The sequence below is a fragment of the Chelmon rostratus genome, chromosome 3 (genome assembly GCF_017976325.1).
Source record: "Chelmon rostratus isolate fCheRos1 chromosome 3, fCheRos1.pri, whole genome shotgun sequence".
Lineage (NCBI taxonomy): Eukaryota > Metazoa > Chordata > Actinopteri > Chaetodontiformes > Chaetodontidae > Chelmon > Chelmon rostratus.
This window is the reverse complement of record NC_055660.1, coordinates 14,272,149-14,296,923: the sequence shown is the minus strand read 5'-3', so window position 1 is coordinate 14,296,923 and position 24,775 is coordinate 14,272,149. Positions and strand designations below refer to the sequence as shown.

General features: G+C 40.9%; 3 protein-coding genes across 3 annotated transcripts; 2 read left to right on the top strand and 1 right to left on the bottom strand.

The window, feature by feature from the left end:
* Positions 1 to 2,689: 2,689 nt before the first annotated feature.
* LOC121604387 (protein GPR108-like) lies at positions 2,690 to 13,817 on the top strand. Its single transcript, XM_041933883.1, has 18 exons — positions 2,690 to 3,057; positions 3,359 to 3,481; positions 5,368 to 5,418; positions 5,634 to 5,725; positions 5,827 to 5,897; positions 6,108 to 6,304; positions 6,377 to 6,439; positions 6,536 to 6,637; positions 6,714 to 6,847; positions 7,550 to 7,625; positions 7,763 to 7,836; positions 7,927 to 8,044; positions 8,134 to 8,264; positions 8,760 to 8,803; positions 8,892 to 8,941; positions 9,411 to 9,494; positions 10,023 to 10,144; positions 11,371 to 13,817. Exons 1-18 carry the CDS (start codon positions 2,962 to 2,964, stop codon positions 11,456 to 11,458), a joined length of 1,716 nt encoding a protein of 571 aa, XP_041789817.1. The 5' UTR covers positions 2,690 to 2,961; the 3' UTR covers positions 11,459 to 13,817.
* A 454-nt stretch (positions 13,818 to 14,271) lies between these two features.
* On the top strand, positions 14,272 to 20,781 carry soul5l (heme-binding protein soul5, like). The gene is made up of 7 exons (XM_041934444.1): positions 14,272 to 14,374; positions 15,134 to 15,193; positions 16,411 to 16,492; positions 16,601 to 16,721; positions 16,798 to 16,937; positions 18,460 to 18,623; positions 19,417 to 20,781. Coding segments are annotated over exons 1-7 (1,062 nt in total). The 5' UTR covers positions 14,272 to 14,372; the 3' UTR covers positions 19,910 to 20,781.
* A 1,896-nt stretch (positions 20,782 to 22,677) lies between these two features.
* Positions 22,678 to 24,385, bottom strand: LOC121604824. The gene is made up of 2 exons (XM_041934445.1): positions 23,726 to 24,385; positions 22,678 to 22,938 (listed from the first exon to the last, which is right to left on the bottom strand). Exons 1-2 carry the CDS (start codon positions 24,184 to 24,186, stop codon positions 22,755 to 22,757), a joined length of 645 nt encoding a protein of 214 aa, XP_041790379.1. The 5' UTR covers positions 24,187 to 24,385; the 3' UTR covers positions 22,678 to 22,754.
* Between the last annotated feature and the right edge of the window lie 390 nt (positions 24,386 to 24,775).

Sequence of the window (24,775 nt, the reverse complement as noted above, 5' to 3'; positions counted from 1 at the left end):
TGAGTTAGAAACATGAAGTGTGCCATTACCATGCACCGTGCTGGATCATAACATCATGAAAATTGACCTGATCATGATTATGTTTTTTACCTGTTTGTTCTGTGGTGATTTTCTTATTCATCATCAGCAATGCTTGTTGTATTTAGTGCACTTGTCCTTTGAAGGTGAAGACATGATATTCAAGTTAGTTTCCTTTTTTTTTTAAAGAGGACTCACAACTTTCATGTTGGATTGTACTGCACTTTCAAAGAAACATTAAAAAACAGTGGTTCAACATTCAACAAACTGCAAACTGAAAGCTTGTTTATTTTCTTCCTTCTTTTCAGTGATCAGAAATGCAGGTTCCACTTCTGATTTTAGACACTCTGCACGAGCTGGGTGCTAATGGGTTCAAGCCTGTGCTAGACGGATGTCAGCCCAGTCGTAAGGGCTATCCAGAGGATGCAGGGAGGATTGAGGGAGATCATCGGTTTCTCGATAATGTTAGAAAATGCTTTAACCTTATTTTGCAGAATTTTTACAAAAGCCTTGTTAAAAATGGGAAATCATTCTGTTGGTTTCAACAGCAGCGCAAAAAACCCCACTTTCCTACAACTTCCTCTTCCTCTTCGTTCTATCAGTTAACTGATTCTGTCATTCATACTGGTTTTACACCTCATTCAAATCTTAAGCAAACTGTTCATGTTTCTGAACTTAAATATCTTATACCAGAGGGGTTTCTTGAAAAATAATCATTCTCTTGTAACTGAAAAGCTGGATTAATAAGATATAAAACATACACTTGCTCAAATGAATAAACTCGGGGGTTTTGTTGCTACAGCCTTGTTTGGTCTGGTGTGACCGGTAGCTTATGGTGGCTAACGTTAGCAAACATTAGATGAATATCACGTTCACTGACTTTATGGTTCCTTTCCTGCTGTTGCATTATGTTTTAGCTTGTTGCACATATTGTTTCCTGCTTCCTCATATTTGCATTACAAGTTCAACAGCTTTGCAGTTCCCCGTATCTCTGTGGTGTTTCACCCTCTTCAACCCCAACTTTAATTGTTTCTCATTAGTGTAGTGGTTGTCTGCAGCAGGCAGCTGTTTAGGTAACAAAGACACACTGTGCTCTACCTGCTCAGCAACAAATGGCGAACAAGCCAGATGCTTTGTATATTCTGTATTGTTCAATGGTTGTCCCTTACATAACTTATTGCTTAGAAATTTGGGGGAATGCATCCTACCCATACTAAACCTGTTTTTATCCTTCAAAAAAGAGCTGTAAGGATAATAACAAAATCAAATTGCGGAAACCCATCATATGGATTATTTATTTAATTAAGGACTTTCAAATTTATGGACTTAGTGGACTATAAAATAGCACTGATAATGTACAAAGCCTATAACAATCTGTTGCCTTGTAAAATAATAAGCATGTTTAAAAAAAGGGAATGTAGATATGAGCTCCGAGCAAAACATATGATTGAGAAAATAAAATCCAGGACTAAAATAAAAGATCAATGTATCTCTGTAAGGGGTGTGAATCTGTGGAATGGTCTTGACGACGAATTGAAAATGTGCCGGTCAATCTTTGAATTTAACGCTTGTTTAAATGTAAGATATTTGAAAAATATGAGAAATGTGTTATTGATACCATAATGGAATCATTATTGGGTTTTTTTTGGTTAATTGATTTGAATTATTTGATCTGAATAAGCTGATTAGGTAAGAAGGGTAGGCGGGAATAAGCGTTAGCTTCAGCCTATGCCTTTTCGGTTTGGTTATTTGCCATCATAATTGTATTTTCTGGTAAACTGCATATCTTAAATGACCTGACTGAAATAAATTTTCATTCATTCATTTATTCATATTTTCCTCAGGAGTTGGTGGAGACCAAAATAGAGCTGAAAGAGAGAAGATGCACTCTAATTCATGAAGTGGCCAGAAACAGGACTCCATGTTAGTGCTAAGCTCCTTGTCTACTGGATATGAATATGAGCAACTGCTTGCTAAAAAAGTTTCCCAGTATGGTAGGCCCACTGTAATATGTCAGTATTGTGTTTAAAGCTTGCTTTCACCTCCAGAAAATCAGTTAATGCAACAACACTACATTTGTGACTTTGGCTCTCTGGGTTTGTTTTTAGAGTTTTGGGGGTTTTGTTTTTAATTTGATTTTTGGGTTGGTTTTCTGGTTTTTATTTTTGTGGTTCATATAGTGCCAAGCTGGCATACAAGTAAGAATATTCATAATAAAGCTTTTGTCAGTATCTTTCTTTCATAAAAAGTGAAACATTCCTTTAATGGCAAATAGCTTTAGATCCACGTGTCAAACATGGTAAATATCGTGTCTGCATACATGGCAACCCGGACATCTATGCATCCGACGTGGACTGTCATTCGTGTGAACACTTTCAGCCGGAAGCTCACTCTCACAAGCACGTGACCAAAGCTAAGCCAGGGAGTACAAGGTGTAGACAGGATTGTGCAAATGAAAAACGGAACTTTTGGACAGACAAACAACATATGATTATGGATTGTTAGCGTAACCAGATGTTATAACTCACATTTACCCTGCTACTGTACATCTTGCTGCACGGCATCGCCCTCAAATCATGCCAATTTCATTTTACCGGATGTAAACCGCCAGTAGCTGACGTTTTTGTCCACACCATCCTCAATGTTTTGTTCTTGGATTCAAGACCAGGAAGTGACAGTTTGTCATTTACAGGCTAGCTGTTACCATACGCGATGAAAACACAAAAGAACCTGAAAACGTAACGTTAACATAAATTCGTATGCTTTGATAATAAACGACGTGATTAAAGAATCGATACACTCAATCGTAAGGTTAACATCGCGGTAACTGAGCTCGTATCCTGTGAACACTGCTAGCTCGCTTGCTATTCAGCCATCTGGTAAGATTGTCGCTCGCTAACGTTAGCAGTTCGTTGCCGTTAGCAAGTTGGTTACTGCCTGGTGATGGCTGTGGCACATCGAGGTTGTGTCGTGGCTGGATATTTACTCCTACTACTGCTGGCTGGGTGCAACGCAAGGATACACAAGCTCACCCTAAAGGTAAGACGACGATCTCAAACTAGACTAATGTTAGCTAGGGAGCAAACGTAGATGGTTTGAGTCCTTCAGACGGCATTTTTTTAGCTAGCTAGTATGCCTTAATTAGCTTTGTCAGACGAAGATCCAAACATGGTGACAATGTAAAGCTCGGTTATAAGCGATAAAGCGTGACTTATGAGGACGATAACATCTGGCTTACAGGGGCTTGTCTGCTAGTGAACTTGTAATGTAAATGTTGAATGGCTAAACTGTTCGCCACAACAGCTCAGCTCTTCCCATTTATATTTGCTCTTCTTCCCAGAATGAAACTCGATTTGCCGTTGATCTCAACAACTTTGGTTTCTATGCGAATGGGACTCTGGATGTCAACCTGCTTTCTCTGCGCATCCCAGAATCGACGATGGTGAACTACAGCATATACCCTGTAAGAAGTGTTTATTTCTCTGCGTGTGTGTGTCTGTACGTATTTATAAGAGTTTGGTTAAGTTGTGAGCTGTAGCTACCTTCACTGGTTTTCAACAGGTGGAATCATGGGTTTTAAAATGATGAATTAAGTCAAACAGAAGAAATGCATTTATATTTTCGTTAAAGAATGACACTGGTGATAATCTAATTTTCTTAATGTCAGCTATTTCCTTGAAAGACCCAATTGATCTGACTAACAAGTATGGCTTTTGTTATCAAAGGCTCATATAATGTATGTTTCAATGTGCCACAGTGCTGTTAAAAACATACCAATAAGCCACACCATTGTGTAAGATGACATGTTCCTGTATTATCAGGACCAGGGGGGTTTTGAGCCAGTCCTGCATACTTAAACCTGGTGCAGTAAATCCTGTCGACCTTTGTATGTTCACTGTCTAATAAAGATGTAAAATGTCCAGAAATACTTGAAATTTGCCATTTGTGACCACTTTGGAAAGATTTATATCTTCAGTAGAAACGAATGTGCTTTGGGTTGAGCGTCACATTGTGGTTGGGAAGACAGTAAGTATTGAGGGAGAGATTGATTGACACAATGTTAGTGTTCTGTCTTAATAATATTTTTAGATATTATTCATAGATGATGTTCTGACGTGGGCCAAATGAAGCCTGGTTACTGAAACCTTGTGCCTAGCTGGCACTGACTGTGGATATGCTAGTAGTTATGCATAACTATAAGCCTTAATATAATTTAAATTAGTGAGTTATATAAAAATGCACCCCCTGTACACTCGTCATGAATGGAGAAAATTGGCTATAGAGAGGGAAACCGTTTTTTGTACCAGACTGTGAACATGTTTATTTCTGCTGTAAAGTTGGGCATTTCAAGATGGGGTTTTATGGGGACTGACTTGCTGTTGGAGCCAGCCTCAAGTGGCCATAACTATATTTGGCCAAGGGCCAGAATTTTTCGAAGCTGGCACTGGCAGACTTTGAGAGGAAAAAAATAGGTCTAATCTGCTTATCATTGTTTTTCACTTTCTTTCAAAATCGCTGTTTTTTTTAATGACCTTATATTGGTGTTAAATGGTTCTTGAAAAACATGGAAAATCTAAAATGATAACAAGGTACTTATCTGGAAAATGCTCTCAGACCTCCGCCAGGATCCGAGGAAACAAACAAAAATACTTAGTTTGAGACTCAATACAGCAGTTGGCCGCTTGTATCTAATAGACAAACTTGGTGATTCTCGGACAACTTGGAGTTACCTCCCACAGTCTGCCGTTGGCTCCAGAGAATGGAGTTATTAATGATAACTATTTGAAATTAATAAATTGATTAACCTTTAAAAATCAAGTTAATCAAAAATAAATATATACCAGAATTAAATGTTTTTCCTCCCTAAATATGGAGGTGAGACTTGCTGCACAATGGCAGTGATAATGGACTATATACTGAAATGAAAGAGCTTCTTGGATTGACATCCTTATTTCTGAATACTACACCCTTTCTGAATATTCATTGAATGTAAACATCAAGAAGCATATATTAACACTTGACTTGAGATAACCACCATTTTATATTTAGGCAGTTTTTTCTTGAGTGTTCAAAGTGCATTGTGGGAAGTTTTGCCCTTGACGTAAGTTTGTGGAGTGATTATATGTTTCCAGCAGCAGAATCACTAACAAGTGAATTAATTTGCATTGTAGCAATTGGAGTGAGTGGTTTCATCTATAGTGAACTGGCTTCTTATTTTACTCATTAGAAATTGATTCAAAATGTTGGTAGCTCTTAAATGGAGCGTTGAATGATGCCAGTCAATTACAAATACAGGAAATCATGTGCTTTTTTGATCCACTGACTGATCTCTTTTGTAACCCTCTTTAGGTTGGTTTCAGCCTCTCCAGGTCACGTGTGAATGGCGTCTTGTCCTACACGGTGAGTACATCCAATCATTAACCTTTCTGCAGGACATTACTGATATTTTCAGCCTTGTTTTAATTAGTCACAGTATTATGCTCTCAAGTCAAACTTTTGTCTAAACTGATGAAGATGCATACATTATTGATATTACAGGGCAGATTTGTGGGGAGATGTGCGGAGGTCTGTTCAGATGTGTCATTTGACTGTTGTGATTTTTGTTTTTCCTCCAGGCAGAGGAGACGGAGAAGTGCCCACTCACGCTCCAAAAGTGGACCAACACCGAGCCTCTCATTCTTTTTCTTATTGATATCAGCACGCTCAGGTTTGTATGCTTCAGCACCAATGTTTAGAGGAGTGTGTTACTATGCTGTGGCAGCCTACAGTGAAGATTAACTGTTTAATGTGTGTGGTGTGCTGTTGTAGTGTCAATGTGACCGCTATGGGTGACCAAGACAACATCTTGTTCGCGAAGCCAAAGGCTGAACTGACTAAAGGTCAGTGTCGCTCACACTCTACAACTCTTATGAAATAGTTCAATGTTTTGATTCCCTTTGCAGTCATATTTAAGCACTAGAGAAAGTAGGCTATACTTTGAAGTATCATGTAGGGTTATAAAAATAGCTCAAGCCTACCACCATTTTGTCAAAGCCGAGGAATATGACATGTAGCTTGCCGTGTCGTTTACATGTATTTGTTTCCTGCAGGTCAGAGGAAAACCAGGGATGTTTCTAATCCTGCTGTTAAACCAGAAGGGAACAATGTGGACAAAAATGCAGACAAATCAAACGATAAGGTGAATGACAACAAGAACGAGTCTGGGAATCAGAACAAAGAAGATCAGACAGAAGGATCACCTGTACCTGCAGTAGAAGATAACAAAGTGATGGGAAACGAATTCCAGGTAAGAGTTGTTTGTTTGTCTGTTTGTATGATCTGTTCATGAAATCAGTTTCTAATCTGTATTTGCTTCCAGCTGGGGAAGACCAACAAACTGATTTTAGCTTTGGACAAAGTTAACGGCTCCTATAACTTTAGTGTAAGTACACCCTTCTTAACCATTACATGTAATGTGAAACAGTTTTGGCTGTGGTTTACTTTTGCATGACATTTTCTGTTTGTCCCTCTTCCACAGTTCCACATGGTGGTCGGCTTGCTGGCAGAGGGTCTTTACAGCCTCAAGTTCCACTACTGTAAGAACAGGTTGCCTGGATTGAAACTGCCCTACTCGTTCACTGTAAGTGGAGTGTTTTTGTGTTTGGACACACATGCTCAGATGTGCACGTGTGTTAACCTGATCGTATCCTCTGCAGGTGGAAGTGACAGAGAGGAATCCAGGCGGCTACCTGTCTGCAGCAGAAATTCCTCTGTCTCGCCTCTACATTGGTATGGCTGGAGTCTTCTTCAGTGCTGCCATGGTCTGGGTGTACACACTCATGAAGCACAGGTACACATGCTTGCAGGCAGTCTGACATGGGCGCTTATAGTATTGTGGGGCAGAATCTTGCAGCTTCCTTATCTAAAGTGAGTGTTAAGACTATTTGTAGTGCCATTTTTTAATATCCGGTAAAGTTGTTGCAGTATCCACAAACATAAGAGTCCTGTGCCTGAGCTTAAGGAACAGCAGAATAGAAGCATGCTCAAAATGGCATGCCGATTTAGAAGGCATAATGTGCACAAAACACAGTACAGCTGAGGCTGATAAGAATGTCATTAGTTTTGCATTTTTGTATGACCATAAACAGTATCAGACTAATTAAAATTTGGACCTGATGGTGGCATTGGATGAATAGCCGATGGATTGCCAATACTGTTAAAATTCATCCTGACAGGTCGAACATCTGTGATGAATGTCTGTCCAAAATTTCCATCTAATAGAACTTTTTCATGGAAGATCTTTGACTTGTCATGGCAGGAAAAGCACAGTTGAAGCAAACATAGCAAATGAAGGCTCAGTTCCATTAAGTGTCCCACTAAGTCATACCAGAGTCTGCACAAGGATGCAGAGAGTAGCTCACCTAAATGGAACACGGTCAGTTTTAGTGTTATCAACGACACCTGTGAACTGAAACTTGAGCAAAGTGAAAAGCTTAAATATAAACACCCATTATGATGTAAAATCTATCTTCCCCTGCGTACTTGTTTACAGGTACAGCGTGTTTAAGATCCACTGGCTGATGGCGGCACTGGCCTTCACCAAGTCCACATCATTGGTTTTCCACAGTGTAAGTACACCGTAATATGTCATGTTTGTCTTTGACTTTTATTGCGTTGTCTTCGTTATGTCTGTTTAATTACTGTGCTCGTAGTACACTTGAATCTTTGTCCTTTTATGGAACCTCTCTCTCTCTCTGTCTCTCAGATCAACTATCACTTCATCAACACTGAGGGGCATCCTATTGAAGGCTGGGCTGTCATGTATTATATCACACACCTGTAAGTACAATTCCCCCAGCATGTAAAGTTATTCAAGAGTCTATTTTGCATATATTTTATTTTTACAGTTTGTATTGCTATACTTTCCAGGCTCAAGGGGGCCCTCCTCTTCATCACACTGGCACTGATCGGTACCGGCTGGGCTTTCGTTAAATACATCCTGTCTGACAAGGAAAAGAAGATCTTCATGATCGTCATTCCTTTGCAGGTGTGTGTGCATGAGAAAGTATTAGCTGTGTGTGATTATTTACACTCAAAGGATTTGTTTTGGTGATCTGCTCACCTGTCGTCCCCCAGGTCCTGGCTAATGTCGCCTACATCATCATCGAGTCCACAGAGGAAGGCTCCAGTGAATACTATCTGTGGAAGGAGATCCTCTTTCTGGTCGACCTCATCTGCTGTGGAGCCATCCTTTTCCCTGTTGTCTGGTCAGTGTGTGTGTGGTCTGTCTAATGTTATATTTGAAAAAAATCCAATGGAAATATTTAAGTCTAGTTATGAGACAAGCTTATAAGCAGCTTATTGTTCCACTGAGGCTAGCTGAGATAAGGGGTCTCAATGGGGAAAACTGCTCATTTTGGGTACCATACATCATCTTAAGTGCCTCATTTTTGGTGCATTTTGTAAGAAAATAAATAAATTGAACCTACTGACAGCAGTAGTAAGATTACCAGAAGACCAAAAGTAATGTATGAATGCAGGTATGATCACAGGTCAGGTGAGCAGCACCACCAGCCAATCAGAGGTAAAGCTTCTCTCAGCCAACCACAGTAAGAATAGTAAAACTACTCTGTTCCGAAATCTCAAGGTATAAAACTTCAAAACAAGTCAGTGACTTTTGTAATGAAAATTTAACCTAATAAGTATTACATGGACCATGAATGCAAGTTTACCTATGATGGTAAATAATCTGTCTTTTATAGGTCTATCCGTCATCTACAGGAGGCTTCTAGCACCGATGGCAAAGGTGAGAATCCTGATCAGTTGCAGCCAAAAGGTTTTCTCAGTTGTAGACATTGACATTCTTTATGAAATTTGGTCCACATCTCTTTCAGCTGCCATGAACTTGGAGAAGCTCAAGCTCTTCCGACATTATTATGTGATGGTAAGAAGAAGTTCAGCTCAGATGTATTTTTCTTCTGTCCTCCATCCACCCAAAAGACCTGACCATTATTAGATTGCCAGAGAAATTAAAATTGCTAGCCAATATTGACAGCTTACTCTCTTAACTCCCTTAGATTGCAAAAAAGTAATGCTGATGTTGTAGATGATGTTGCTGACTTTGCTTTTTTTTAATTACACACATTATCTTGTGTCAAGCATTATTCTTACAGTAAATTACTGAGTCAAAGCATTTGGCAAGGCCACTCCAGGCTTCTCATTGAGCAGAGTCACTGCTGCAGAGTCAGATACTGTTTGACCTGTTTGATCATGTCTGTTACGCTTTGTTGCAAAGCAAGTTTTAGTGTTGTTGAGCAAGATGATGAAGGAAATATTTGCTTTGGGTTAAAAACTGTATTAGTCCAACTGGCAACTTTGTGCAATTTTTGAAATTCTGTTTTCCTCATTTTTAGATCGTGTGTTACATCTACTTTACGAGGATCATAGCCATTCTACTGAAGGTCACTATGCCTTTCCAGTGGCAGTGGTGCTATGAGGTGAGACAACAACAATGTACAATGTCAATCTGCAGTTACTTATCTACAGCGCTCTTGTTTGGAAAAGGACAAAGACATCCTGTTCCTTACTCTGAGTCAACAGTGACTGGGCAGATTTGGCTGCAAGTTTTTATTTGGATGTGTGCAAACACAGAACATATTTAAGCCTCTTTATAATTTAGCAAATGGTGAAGAAGACCATTCTTCCCTTCAGAGGTTTGACAGAATATTAGGATTACTGGAAGGAGGAAATGTTTCAAGTGATCAATCAAACTTTTGCATTTCCTGTCAACTTCAAGAATGACTAACAGCACAGGAACTTCTGCTTGAAGGGTCTGATGCCAGTAATATAAAACTAATTTGCATGCAAAAATCAGTAAAAGGGCAGGTAGGGAGATGCTGTTAGCTAGAGGCTCAGCAGCCGTTAAGCTACAGATCAACTGTGAGCTGTATTTACTTTTATTATTGTTGCTCATTCTAATAATTCTTTTAGTTTCTGTCATTAAACACACTCCCGTGTCTCTTCAGTTTCTGGTGGAGGTGTCGACTCTGATCTTTTTCGTGCTGACTGGCTACAAGTTCAGACCAGCGTCCAATAACCCCTACCTCCAGCTTCCCCAGGATGAGGAGGATGTAGAGATGGATGAAGTGTAAGTACACACTGTCACACCTTCCATTTAACACTCTACACCCTATAGACTGTTTTAAATCTCTTTCTTTATGGCACGTCACACACATCGTCTACACAAGCTGCTGAAGGTAAAATGGTAAATAGCTTAATTTAAATTGCTCCTTTATCCAAAGCTCTTTAATACTTGTCATTCACACATACTCACACACTGATGGCAGCAAGCTGTCATGCACGGCACTGGCCTGACCATCGGGAGCAATTTGGACTTCACTGTCTTGCTGAAGGACGCTTCAAAATGTGGCAGAAGGTGATTAGTGGACGACCCGCAGAGCCTCATGAGCTACAGCAGCTAACATGCTGCTTCCATAACACTGTCGGCAAGCTGTTAGCTAGCCATGCCATATATTATAGATTAGTTCAAGTGCTATAAACAGATAGATAATGTTACCATGGAGACAGTGAGCAGTGGTTTAGCTTGCTTCTGTTTATTTTAGCCTATATTTCTGTACATTTCAAGTCATAGCTAGCATTTCCTGTTTGCGCTGTAACCATGAATGTACCGACAACAATCACTGAATTACTTGTGTTAATGAAGAAAACATCAGAGCAGAACAACGATTAGGCTAGATCTTAATTTATCAGTGAGAGATAGCAGAGATGCAGCAATCAATGGAAAGAGAGATCACACTGATAAAAAGAGTATTAATCTCAGAACCCCTCGGCCATCCTCTGATGAAGATTTAGCCCTCTGGGATCAACTGGCAGAGTGTCTGGCTTCCGGTGCCGTCAGCAAATGTCCACATAACAGATGTCCTAGCCAAGACGTCCTCTTCCATACCTTCTTTGACTTTCAAACTTGGCAGCAACTCAGCATTTAGGCTCCACTCTATTAACAGATATCCATGTATGAATGCAGATGCTGTAAATTAAAAAAAGCCATTAACAAGCTAAATCATCGTGAAACGATAGCCGATGGGTTCCGAGATAACATTTCGGCCACTGTGTTCTGCCTCTTCTGCTCTTCACACGGACCGTTTACCTGCATGCAACCAGAGCCTGCTCACATGTGATTGGTCAATTCTACTCGGACTACAAACAGAATCCAGAATACCTTCGAAATTAAAATTCCATTACCGATCCATACAATTTTTTTTGGTTGCATCAGTCAGGCACAAGGGATTGATGCAATAAAAAGGCTCTTTAAATGAAGTGTTGTTGCTCCTCTCTGCTTCTCCCTGTGTCCAGAGTGACTGAGTCAGGTGCACTGGAGGGTATTTCCAAAGTCAAGAAGACGTGCAACGGACGTGATCGCCAGAAAGAGTCTACCTTGTGAGTGGGAAGCTGCATCTTTGGGGGGGACCCACTAAACATCCCCGGGCCAGCTGGTACAAAGGGGTGCACACGGACCAAGGCTCCCCACCCCCAGTGACAGCTTTCCTTTATGAAACTCTTTCAGTGGTTGCAGTGTTTGTGCCCACTGTCTGGCTATGCAAAAAAAAAGAAAAATAAGACTAACTTTGATGGACGCCCTCCATTTCCTTGGAGCACCTCCACCCACAAACTCTGAAAGGTATCAGAAGGAGACGGGCTCCTGCCACATGGATGGGGGATGGGTGGAGATATGGAAAGGAGGTCTGATGTTCTTTAGTTTTCATTTCTTTCTCTCTCTCTCTCTCTCTCTCTCTCTCTCTCTCTCTCTCTGTCTCTCTCTTTCTCTTTCTCTTTCTGTCTCTCTGTCCAAAGATAATTATCATTTTAGAGAAAGACTTGCTTTCTGTTTTGTTTATATCGGCTATTTAAAACGGTACTTCTGCTTCTTAGTTGTACCTTTTCGTGTGTGATGTGAGTGCGTGTGTGTGTATGAATGTAAAACAACACAAAATTTAAACACAATGTTATTTTTCTTCCCTTTGGAGTCGATGGCCCGTACTCAGGTAAAAGGCGAATCAGTATATATTTCAGATTTAGGCAACAATCTTATTCTCCCTCCCACTATTCAGGGGTCAGTAATGTCCAAACGGTCGTTATACAACTTCCATCACAACACAGTTAATATTATTTTTTTCTCCCATATTTCATTTATATATTGAAATATATGGATGGAAGAGGTTGTATATTTCAATATATTCACTTATTACATATTGAAATGTTTAATTTCAGTATTATTGTTTGTGTTGGAGAGGTGAGAGCTCCTCCCAGTCCGTCACATGGACCGCTGCTGTAATTTAGTGCTTAAGTGGTTGAGGTCAACTTCACATCTCTGTGGATTGGTGGCGTGTTGACCTCTTATTGAATAAAGAAGTTTCTGGATCCAGAGCAGTGGCCCTGCTTGTGTTTGATGACGGCCTTGTTTTTTGTTTTTTTTTTTGTTTTTTGGCCTTGCTGTGTCAGTCTGGGCAGAGGAGTGACCTAACTGATCATTTTTGAATTTGTCTGCTTTTGGTTTTACCTTCTTGCTCTTGATATGAAGCTTCTTTTATTAATTATTGATGACTTATCAGTAAAAGATCAGAAACGTGTTCAGCCGCGCAGGGTAGATGGCCATTTGTAAATAGTTTGCAGAGGATGACTGTTGATACAAGAGGAGGCACATAACACTTTCATAAGAGCTGCATAGAGGCTTTGTAGACAGTGCTTCAGAGAGTAATGACACAGGTTCAGTTTCAATGAGATTTATTGATTCCTTTAATAGACTGACAGAAAGAATAAATGTGAGGAATCAAGGAAAGACTACTGAGAACCACAGACACTCCTGGACAGGGATGACGCAGTGTTTACAGACTGTTCATGTGTGTCTGTAAACCAGTTGAACAGAAGAGGTTTTGTGCTTGTTGCAAAGCTGTTTGATGTCTGTGTGAATTGTCACAATAAAGGTGGTGTTCTGGAAAGGTCTCAAATGAAGCTGTTATGTGTGTATGTCGTCAGGCAAGTCCAAAGCCAGAATCCTACACATCCCATAATGCAGCTCGATGTCATCTTTTTGCTTGACCCTCCCTCCCTGCAACCTCTTTCAAACTCACACTCCACCCTTTGTAACACAGACCGCCTGTTTCAAAAATAGCACCAAAAAATCCAATACCAGTTATTTTCTCAGACTTGACGGAGCTCCTTCAGGGCCACATTATGGATCTGTCTCACAGGCGGAGAGGAGTCTGATGAGTCAGCTGATTTTGATGAGTAAAATCAGTTTAAACCTCCCCTTCCCTGGGGTCCCGGTCCCAGAGTTCCATGAACATGCTGAAATGGTTTGTTTTTATGATTAATCTATCAAAATCTATTAAAACAGCACAGTAAATATGAAGTTTTCATCAGACTTTTCAAATCATTCTGCACAACATGTTTTCTTCTACATGAACAGCAGTTATTATTTCACATGAGCATTTCTGTTTTTGTGTTTTTCTCACTGGTTTGAAAAGGGATGCCTGGTATTGTATGTTCCACTCTGACTTCATGACATCGATTGCTGCTTATTCAGTTCTCAACTTAAGTAAAGGCGTTCAAGCTTCCTGACTATTTTCTTTCTCGCTTTTCTAATTGAATATCTTCCAGTTTGTCATTGTTGCTTGGATGAAATAACATTTGCAGGCATCACTTTGCACTATGGGAGGGTGCAATGGCCATTTTTCCTTTTGGATATTTTATAAACCATTTTATTAAGAAGATACTAATAAAAAATAATCATTTCAGCCCTATTCCAGAATCTGCTAATTAATGTTCATAGCATAGAGGCTATCCAAGTGAAATGGTAATACAATCTGATAATCGTTCAAAGAAATACATCCAAAAACCTAAAACTGGGGCATGTATTGGAAATTTGTCTGCAAAAATCTCAAATATGCATAATTTTGAGTTAAGGTGTCCCAAACACAATGGTGTGGTCCTTCAAAGTAAGCAAGTATAACTAAATACATGTCAGCTTGATGTAAACCATCAGCAGCCAATATCAGAAGAGCAGTTTAAATCTGGGATCGTCTCCATCCTCTCATGCACGAGCACTATGATGGATCACTGATGGCGCATCCTCGACCAGACCCGCTCGTCGCTGCTGTCCTGTGCCGGTCCGCCGGTGCGCAGCCATGTGCCAGATCAGCCCCTCCCTCCTGCGAGCTTCCGGCTCACTTCCTCACTGCAGTCCAACGGCGCCCGTCAGAGTGCAGCAGACTGCAGTCTCCATCACACTCCTCCTCCTCCTCCTCCCTGCGCTCCCCTGGCAGGTGGAAAGGACACACGCACACGGGGCCGGCACAATGTGAGTATCAGCGCTTCTATATTATACTGAGAATAAATACCACAGGTAGATTTTGCGCTGTTTCTTCACAGATGTTTCACCATAGCTGACGCCTGTTTTATCGACTTTTCTGCAGCGTCATGGGCAGGTGAAGTTGATTTTTGCGTCATTGTTGATCGCGTGCATTGAAATCTGTCCTTTCTTCTCAATATTTTACATGCTGCTGTAACTCTTGTGCGTAAAAACACAAACGCAGCAGCAGTAAGACATGAAACTGAGCAGGTGATTGTGTTTAGGGACGCTCAGTCCCTCCATAAATGACCCCAATTTTCCCTAAAACGGTCTTGGCGTTAAATGCGGTGTTTGTTGAAGTGAAACAGTGGAAACATGTTTCATGGACGGGTTGCAGTGAGCTGCTGGACGCGGTTCCTCCATGACCTCTGAACGCCTTTGATTTTGAGGAGGCAGAGTCTGGTGATGCAGCAGACCTCTCCCTCCCTCTCTCTCCGCGCTTTGCGTCGCATTCGGAGCAGAGAAACGTGTCCCATTTCATCTCCGCAGTGCAAACACCGGAATGCAGCACACTGACACACACAAACACACAGTCAAAGCTATTTCAAATCTGACGGAAATTTCTCTTCTGACGTTTTCAAAATGTGTCAGACTTCAACTTCATCATATTTTTAGGGTTTTTTTTTTCATTGCATCATCTCTTGTTGGTCTGTGCGCAATCACACTACAAATACTTGACATGAAGATGTGCGGTTCGTCCTTCCTCAGGGTTTTCATCCCAGTCTTGGCCCTGTTGGCCCTGGTGGTCTCTGCTGAAGGAAGTGTTGGGTAAGTCTGTCACTTCAGATACAGTAGATGCACAACATGGCCAAAAGTATGTGGACACCATATGTGATTTAAATTGATTTAGCGCTTCTTAGGTGTTTGGAGCTCATCGTCTTAAGAGCAGTCTGGCATTTAAAGAGTAGGTTTGCTGTTTTTATGTAAACTCCTGACAGATGAGTAACAGCCACCACATGTGATTTGTGACTGCTGGAGACTTCACTCCAAGACAAAGGGCATGAATCTGCTGCTGTACCAGCCTCCTCTCTTCTAGGAAGGCTTTTAAGTGGCTGCAGGTTATTAAAGTGTTCGGAGCAGGGACTGTTTCAAGGTCAAGACTGAAAACGTAGAAGTGATGGTGCTTTTGCTGTTGCTCTGAGACTCTGGATCCAGCAAAGTTGGTGCTCTCTCTAAAAGAATCCTAAAACCGATTTGTTGACTGCAGGTTTTCTTGATTTTATAGCTTTTACTTAGACAGTTAATTCTCCTTATTCTAACGCTCTGTCTTGTCAGTCTCCTCTATCACCATCTTCCACTTTTCTTCTTCATTAAAAGCACTTTGTATCTTCAGCTTTGAAAAGCACTGTGTGAATAAAGCTTTCTTGCCTGCTTACCTGATGTTGGGTGGCTTTGTACATGAGGGCACCATCATGTCGAAACTGGAAGAAACTGCTCCCACAAAGGTAGAAGCACACACTCGTGTCTAAAATATTTTTTGTTTTATGTTGCAGCAGCCCAAACCATGAACAACAGCCACGGACTAAAAAGTACACAACAGTACACCCTGTCCATATACTTTTGGCCATATAGTTAAAGCATATAATGAAAATGAAATCTATCATCACTCATTTTCTATACTGCATATTAAACTACGTTATTCTACTATTACTAATATTATTATATAACTACTATTATTAGTATTTTATTATTCTTGTTACTTAATGCAGAATGTTGCAGAGTAGATATATTTCTATGCATACTATTGCTATTTATTTTAGCATAATACACAGTTGACATATTTGCATTTACGTGTCATGTTGTTTATTACTTGTGGCTGATTCATATTGTGGTATATTGTATATATTTTTACATATTCTCTAAGATATTTCTGATTTCCTTTTTCTACTTTACGGCAGTTGTACAATGGGAGCTACATCAGCTGACCCACTTTCCCCTCAGGGATGCATAAAATAAAGTATACTGATTCTGATTGTCTTTTTTAGGCCGAGTACCAACAGCAGCTTTTGCACAGAGTCAAAGGAATGTCTGGAATATGAGCTGGTCTGCAAAACAGATGAATATGAGGTACGTGAACTCAGTCAAACAGTGTGCACATCCTCCTATCAAGGTGTTACTGCTCAGACAGTTTTGTTCCTCATTTCTCTCTGTGTTTGTGTGCGTGTGTGTCTTCAGGTGCGACACTACAGCCCCACTCGCTGGGTGTCGACAGATGCTGAAGCCTATTTCATGGGTGTGGGTGCAGCCATGGCCTTCAGGAGACTTTTCCAGTACATCTCTGGAGCCAATGAAGGAGGTGAGGGCCGGACAGAAGCAGAAAATCAGAGCGTGCTCGTTTTGTGTGTCTCATACTGTGTGCGTGTGTCATGTAGGTATCCAGATGGAGATGACTGCCCCCGTCCTGGTCAAGATCCCAGAGGAGACCAAGTTGTGGGAGCCGGCTGTCTACACGCTCAACTTCCCCCTGCCGGCAGCCTATCAGGACAAGCCGCCCGCCCCCACCAATGACAAGGTGAGCTGAGCCCGACAGGTGGGGAGGGGGAGCCTTTAGGTGCAGGGTGAGGCAGTTTATTTTCCAGGAGTTGATGAGCTTGCCCTTGCCAGTCAGGAAGCCAAATGTTTTAACCTCTGAGTATCTGTGTGTAATCTGATCATGGATTCTTGCTGTACGATCAATAGAGAGCATTGACGGACGTACGGCATGCAGCTGGTTCTGGTGCTGCTTTCGCTGACTCAGCAGAATAGAAATAGTGCTGTGTCATGCTGTATCAGTGCTGCTGTCCTTCATCTGCTTCTTGATTTCATGTCAGTGCAAATGAGCTGCAGATATCCATGAATATTAAATCAATGAATAAGTATATTCCACCAAAGTGTAACTTTATTTTATTTAGTTTTACATGAATTAATTCTTACTTTCTGTATGTTCATGTCTCTGTATTATGCCTCCTTTACTGGCTGTGACTGACTAACCTTTATAGAACTGAACATATCCATCATCTGGATTAGCCATAACTATATACTATATCTAATGATTAAAAGAATAATACACAATATGTTATTTATTCATGTTTTATCTGAATTTAATTGATTAATTTAAGATTTTAATGTAATATTTTTGTTAAACCATCATAAGTTTTCATGAAGTGAAATTTTACCTGGAGATTTCGTTCAAGATGTCTGTTTCCTGAAGTTCATGTTCATTTAATTTCATGGTCTGATGACGTGGATTAATGTAGATAATCAGAAATTAATAGTCAAAAAGATCAGAAATTAACACAACTCAATCTGAATGCAATGATCACAAATAACATTCAAAATCCACTTCCTCATTCAGCCCATTTAGGTTGTTCACTGGGTGTCAATCAAGTATTCATCTATTGTAGAAAAGTACAGTAATTGCATCATCCAGCCCACTTACTCAAGTACTTTACTTAAGTACAGTATGAATTGTTTTTCAGATTGAAATGAACAAGAAGAATATGATGTGGCCCAAAGAGATAAAATGATAATTCAGACAAAAGCACAAATTACATCTGAAGTCCATGAAATCAATAGAAATTTGTGCAGCAGAAGATTGTTTTTTCTTCTTTTCTGTCCCATTATTCAGCTCAGGATGTTCGGCTTGATCTGGACTAAACCACCAAGCTGTATATTAAGTAATTCAAAGCAGCTGCAGTAAGAGGCTGCATACACAGTGATGCATCAGTATTAAAAATTTAACATAATTCTTTATAAGATTTTGAATACAGGACTTTGACTTGTGTTGGTACTTTTCTTCCAGCGCTGCCCAAAACCTGTATACACTGATGAATTTAAAAAGGGCCAATATCTCTCTTAAATGACAAAAACAGCATCTTTATGTCTTTTTTCCACACAGATTCAGCATCTCAGCTGTCAGTTTCACGTCTCTTGTTGTGCGTCTTTGATTTTAACCTATATATGTGCTTTTACACATCCATTTGAACAGTATTTCGTGCTGCCTTGCCTACTCTCTTCGATCTACTGCTAATGCTGCATTGGTGTTTCCTGCATAGCTGTATTTCACTGAGATGCCAGAGATGGACGTCTATGTGAGGAGTTATGGAGGCTGGATGCTGTCCGTCACCTCAAAGCTTCACGCTCACCTGCTCACTAAAGAACTGGAGAGAGTTCGAGCTTCCTACAACCGCAGCTGCCACTATGGAGTTGGCTATGACAGGTATTACACATGTCCACGAAACAATTTCTAACTCCTATCCTGTATTGTTTGGCTGCCAGATTCTTACACAGGTGTTGTCTAATTGACATAATCAGCCAAATATCTGAAAAGCATTGCACTAGAAGAGTTGCAACCAAATGTAGGTGCACAAACCTACCTGTAAAATTTAAAGCATGTCACTTTTAGGTGGTGCAACACCACCATGATAGACTTACATAGCCAAAACTGAGGTGTCATGATGGTGACCATACCTTGTACAGAGACCTCCTCTTCCCCTGCAGGATTTATTTATTTTCACAAAATAACAGTTGCCATCAGTCAGTTAACATAACTGTCACTATGTGTATTCTGATGCACATCTGGATCCATATGCTACTGAAAGCTCAGCATGCTGCAACTTAAGAAAACACGTGCAAATAGGCAAAACACAAGCAAATAGTGTTGACAACAGCAGCTGTTTCCAGGGGACACTAAAAAGTGATGCACCCGGCTGGGACACGCTTGTTCTTGACATAGTTTGTGAATCATGAGGTGACTGAAATCGGCTCTCAGTAAGTGATCAGGAAATATAAGCTTCTTTTTCTAGTGGGACAACAAGAGTTTTTTTTTTTTTTCGATGTTTTCTCAAGTTGCAGAGTGTTGAGCTCACTGCCCACTGTCACACACACTCCACTGCCCACATTACTCACTTGTAATTGTTGTGTTTGCTCTTTCTTTGTGTGTGTGTGTGTGTGTGTGTGTGTGTGTGTGTGTGTGTGTGTGTGTGTGTGTGTGTGTGTGTGTGTGTGTGTAGTCCCTTTAAGCTGTTGGACAGGCACAACGAGGTGTGGTATGTGGCCGAGGGGCAGGTAGTTTGCACAGATCCCCAGGAGCCGACCCCTGCACACACTCCCAGGCCGACCTCGACCAGCTCACCCACAGACCCTGCATCTGACCCCCTCCCACACACCCTCTCTGACTCCCCCTCACTCACTCCCTCCAACCTCTCCTCAAACACAATCTACAACGTCTCCTCCTCACAAGCGCCCTCCGACACGCCCACTCTCCCCGCATCTAACGCTCCACCCAGCCCTTCATCCGACCTGCCCGCCGATGCCCCGTTCAGCCACCCCCCGACGTCCGCCCAGATCCTGCTGAACCCAACAACTAACTCCTCCGATCCCGTCTCTGTGAGTCCGTCCGTGGAGCCCCAGTCCGACGCTGCCCTGTGGAACAGCACAGCCCACAGCTCTCTGGATACACAAGCTGACAGTAACCCTGTGGTCGAGCCAGAAGATGCTCATTAGCAGTCTGATTTGATAAAAGCAGCTGTTCCACGTATAGTAACATGGAATCTAAACAGAAAAGAAGCAATGGAGGTGGGTGATAGATGGAGAAGCTGTTCTCTTCCTCCTAATCTCTCTATTCCTATGTATTACACCAACTCCTCCTTATGGCACTTAGTGTTTAACTATATGTTCTCTCACAGCTTTGCACCTGCAGCTTCCTGTATCAGCAAACACATGCTTGTCCACTTTGTCGTTCTGAGGTTATCATATCAGCTGCATTATAGAATTAAGTAAGATGTATGCATTAGTTACAAAGTTAGAATCCAAGGTTATTGTGTTGAATCAGCTAAAGCTGAAGGCAGAGATCGATCACGTTTAACATCTGTTTAACCCTAAGACTAACTTCAGTGGAAATGGATTTTCATGGTGTAATTAGTGATTCCACAAAGTTTCTGTCAATAGTTTCCAGCCCAAACATCCTACAAGCTTCTTATACTCTGTTGAGCTTCATGTCAGTTAATTTCATGATATATGTGGTAACATATAGATAAATCATTAGAAATTCAGTGTGGACATTCATTGGGATCTTTGGTGCTAATTACTGATACTGAAAGCTCTATATAATAGTATATTTCATTAAATTTCCCAAATTATTAACATTCTTATTTTTATATGTTGGATCGAACATTTTTCCCCAGTATTTGTTCTCAAAAGTGCCTGTAAAACACTCCTATGTAAAACCTGTTTTAATTTTCAGGTAATTACAGTAAGCAATTTGATCAGATTTTGTAAATTTAATGAACACATTTATTACAATAATTTATTATTATGACACAAGGGATATTACTAACGTACAGTATGCTGTGTACCAGAAAAAGGCTTGTTGTTGGTTTTCCCTTAAAGGGATAGTTCGGCATTTTACACATTAATCTGTATGGCATCAACATCTACAGTCTCGTGCTCTCACACTGACTTCGCCCCCAAAGTGTCCTCTGAGCCGAGATCTGGCCACTTGTGGTCAGTGCGAAAGTAGTTCCGGTAGGTTTCCTGGGGCCAGAGAAGGCACACGTTTTTCCTCTCAAAACAGCACTCATTCGAATCAGTGATTTATTTGCATAACAAAAGACGTCAACCACAAAACGTCACACCTCGTAATCGTTTGGGTCTAACTTTATCCCAATTGCGATCAATGCGCGCTGTCAGTGCTAACCGTTGTGTGCGAGCCAACTGATCTCTCGTCAGTGTACGATGGTGTTTACAGAGTGCAGACGACGCAACGCAAACGAGCTAGTTTTAGAGCTAGGAGAAGGAGAGAGAGAAGAAGTCCACCGGCTATTCTTTATTTGGAAAAACGAGATAGAGACATGGTGCGCACTTGTGCATATCCAGGCTGTACCAACAAAGATGAGAGTGGGTCTCCTCAAACATTCCACCGATTCCCTTCGACGAATGTAGCTTTGAGGAGACTTTGGCTACTTTTCTCTGGGCTTGAACGTGGAGCTCACCCAACTACCGAAGATGAGAAAGCTTCGCGTGTGCAGTGACCACTTCAGCGAGGACGACTTCCAGAAGGACAGACAAAGAGACGTATTTTGAAGAGCACTGCTGTACCTGCACCCCAGGTAAACAAAATTGTACCACATATTTTCTATAGCATCCGTGTATAGTCTTCTGGTGATGCACCGCGGGCTATGCGAGTGCAAGCACTGAGATATATTCTATCTCAGTGAGTGAAACATATTCATCTATCGGTGTCATGTCACCAATGATGTTTCACATACATAATATGTTGGCTACACTGTTATTACAATGGTCAGAAACTAATTACTACGTGGAATGTGCATGGTTTCTATGCGTGTACGAGAAGTCCATGACGGCGTTGGCTAGCATAATGAAGATAAAGCTACCCTTGTCAGATTCTAGACTGGAGAAATAACGGCAGCACCCAGCATATGTTTGAGCTAAAAATTCCACAGATTTTATTTTCAGATTGTCACATTTTAAAATTTGGTAGGCTACTAGAAGAATTTCTGACATTGGGACAAATGATGCACCCTGCCCGTGTAATTTGGAAATCCGTCCAAAAAAATGACATGAGAACTCGAAGCAGGCACTTTCTGAAATCAGACTGTAGTCTAGCTGCTAGACATTGCCTGCTAACAGATAATGTTTCTTGATTACTTATCTGAGTAAAAAGTAGACCAAGACCATTTTGAAAACTCTATATAACTGTTTTTTTTCCCCAGGAAATGTAAAAAATGTTATACAAATGAATTACATCTTAGTTTGCCTTTCTATTTTAGAGATACCTATTTGTAAGCTCATAAATGAGAATTCGCACAGCATCACAGGACACACATTACCATATTGAGTTTCATATATAATGATCATACACCATCCTATCTTGTGTGTCCCCTCCCCCCATTTCCTTTTTCCTAGGACAAGAGAGATATAATGTCTTCCATTCACGGCAGTCAAATCAGTGGGTTGCAAGAAGACTGTATGAGCCAACAACACAGGAGTTCCCAAAAGATTTGGTGGAGAAGGTCATCCAACGACGGCTTGACACCAATGTGAAGCTCGGAGACCCAGCTTTCCACATACATCCTCCAGTCATCATACCAGCCAACATTGCCCCAACACCAAAGCCAAACAAGGCTGAATTGGTTTCAGCACACAAATCACGCTTTCATGAGACACCTGCCACTGAGAAAGATGACTGAGACTGTATATACATATATTGTCATAGAAGTGTGTTTATTTACATTGTTTATTTACATTTGTGTCTTTACATTTGTTTTGTATTTTTAGGAAATTGCACGTCAAAAAGAAATTCACAGTAAAGCTTTTGATTTTTAAAATTCTAAAACAATTGCAGTGCATCATTTGACTCTTTGAAACCAGCATATTGTCCACTTGGTGATGGATATGTTCTTCTTATTAGCGCCACCATGCAGGAGGGAAGAACTCTTCTGTTGCCAGGACCAAGCGTCTGTCCTTTCAGAGCCCATTCCATTATGATGCGATAGGCGACCAGCCTGTACTGTCTGAAATGCAAACAGAAAATAAGTTTATGCACATTAGATATATGAAGTGTGTCAACATTGAGTAAACTGCATAGTTATTATGGTTGTATATAAACACATTTTGTTTAATTGACAACACAGCAGTTTGTCAGGAAGGTATCTTTATTTATGCACCAGCATTTCAGGCTACTGTGAAATAGGTATCCTTATGTGTTTTTATACATCTCAGAGAAAATGTCCTTTATGAGTACACTTTGGGCCACGGCGACATAACCCTTAGAGCTCTCTTGACATAATATGCATAAGGTAGGCCTTGCTTTATGATTGAAGGGCATTCATGAGTAGGCTGATATTGAGACACAGTGATGCTCAGAAGTAAATTTTGCTTCAAGTATGATGATGAAATGAACATAAATTACTTTAGGGATGCACTACATTATGTATTTATATTCATAAGTGCCACCCATGACATGGTATGTATAAAACTATAATTAGATTCATTCAATGTTGGATGTGATGACTGTAGGTCGCACTAGCCTACTGCATGGCTCAGACTAATACAATATAACGCCATAGAAGCAAGCAGCTTTGTAAAAAGTAGAAGTTATCTTACTATTTTATTGACAACACCCATACTATCACGTTGTTACAACTACAATACCAAGCTGCTGGTGTTGTAATAACATTTGTAAGAGTACTTCTACTTACATACATACAACTCGGTGTAGGCTACAATTGAGCACTTGTAGGCCTACTGTAGGGTATAAGGCAATAGCATCAAAATAACAGCATGTAGACAAAAACTCACTCTGCAGACAACTGGCCATCGGGTCCAGCAGGTTTGGGGCGCTTTTTCCAGTTTATTTTCGGGATGTGGAAAAAAGTCTCGAGGACACCAGCATTCAGGATTGCAGGCAAGTCGTTGTTATTGGCGATGCAGACAGCTGCTGATGCGCCAGCCTCCTCGTCAATGGAAAGGTCCTGCATGCGAGGCATTACGAGGTCCCATTCATGGCAACAGTAGCACTCAACCTCGGTCTGCATAACTTCGCACTTGTTGCACGTACACCACCTTGTATCAGTCACTCGAGGTCTCGCAGCTGCGGCCCCGATTTCACGTTCCACATCTCTGCTCGCCATCTCTCTCTCTCTCTCTGCCCGTTCTACCTCCATCTGATAGAGTTCTGCATCCGTATATTCGGGTTCATACAGATATCCTTCTGGTTGTGTGCTGAAATCATATTCTTCGTCGCTGCTGTAGTCAGACATGGTGTAACTAGCTTTCCAAACGCTAAACTGTGAATGAAACACCTGGCTTAGCTACCTGTCACGTATAGTGGCGCCTGCGCGCATTGATCGCAATTGGGATAAAGTTAGACCCAAACGATTACGAGGTGTGACGTTTTGTGGTTGACGTCTTTTGTTATGCAAATAAATCACTGATTCGAATGAGTGCTGTTTTGAGAGGAAAAACGTGTGCCTTCTCTGGCCCCAGGAAACCTACCGGAACTACTTTCGCACTGACCACAAGTGGCCAGATCTCGGCTCAGAGGACACTTTGGGGGCGAAGTCAGTGTGAGAGCACGAGACTGTAGATGTTGATGCCATACAGATTAATGTGTAAAATGCCGAACTATCCCTTTAATTTCCCTGTTGAAAGCTCAACAGAAAAAGAACAGCAATAAATATTTTAGCATCTTTGAATCACAGAAGTGTAAAAATCTCCCGCTATCTTGAACCAAAATGTTTCTGGAATTAAAAAGATTTTGTTTTAGATAAGTATAAAACAGTGAGATTTATACATGTAAGCACAGCTCTGGTCCCCTTGAGTCGTGTAATCAGTCGCCTTTTCCACAAC

Coding starts and splice junctions, on each gene's coding strand:
- LOC121604387 (XM_041933883.1), top strand. CDS start 2,962: ATGGCTGTGGCACATCGAGGTTGTGTCGTGGCTGGATATTTACTCCTA. Junction 3,058..3,358: donor TACACAAGCTCACCCTAAAG/GTAAGACGACGA, acceptor TCTTCTTCCCAG/AATGAAACTCGATTTGCCGT. Junction 9,495..10,022: donor AGTGGCAGTGGTGCTATGAG/GTGAGACAACAA, acceptor GTGTCTCTTCAG/TTTCTGGTGGAGGTGTCGAC.
- soul5l (XM_041934444.1), top strand. Junction 16,493..16,600: donor GCAAAACAGATGAATATGAG/GTACGTGAACTC, acceptor GTGTGTCTTCAG/GTGCGACACTACAGCCCCAC. Junction 16,938..18,459: donor CCGCCCCCACCAATGACAAG/GTGAGCTGAGCC, acceptor TTTCCTGCATAG/CTGTATTTCACTGAGATGCC.
- LOC121604824 (XM_041934445.1), bottom strand. CDS start 24,186: ATGTCTGACTACAGCAGCGACGAAGAATATGATTTCAGCACACAACCA. Junction 22,939..23,725: donor GATGGCCAGTTGTCTGCAGA/GTGAGTTTTTGT, acceptor TTTGCATTTCAG/ACAGTACAGGCTGGTCGCCT.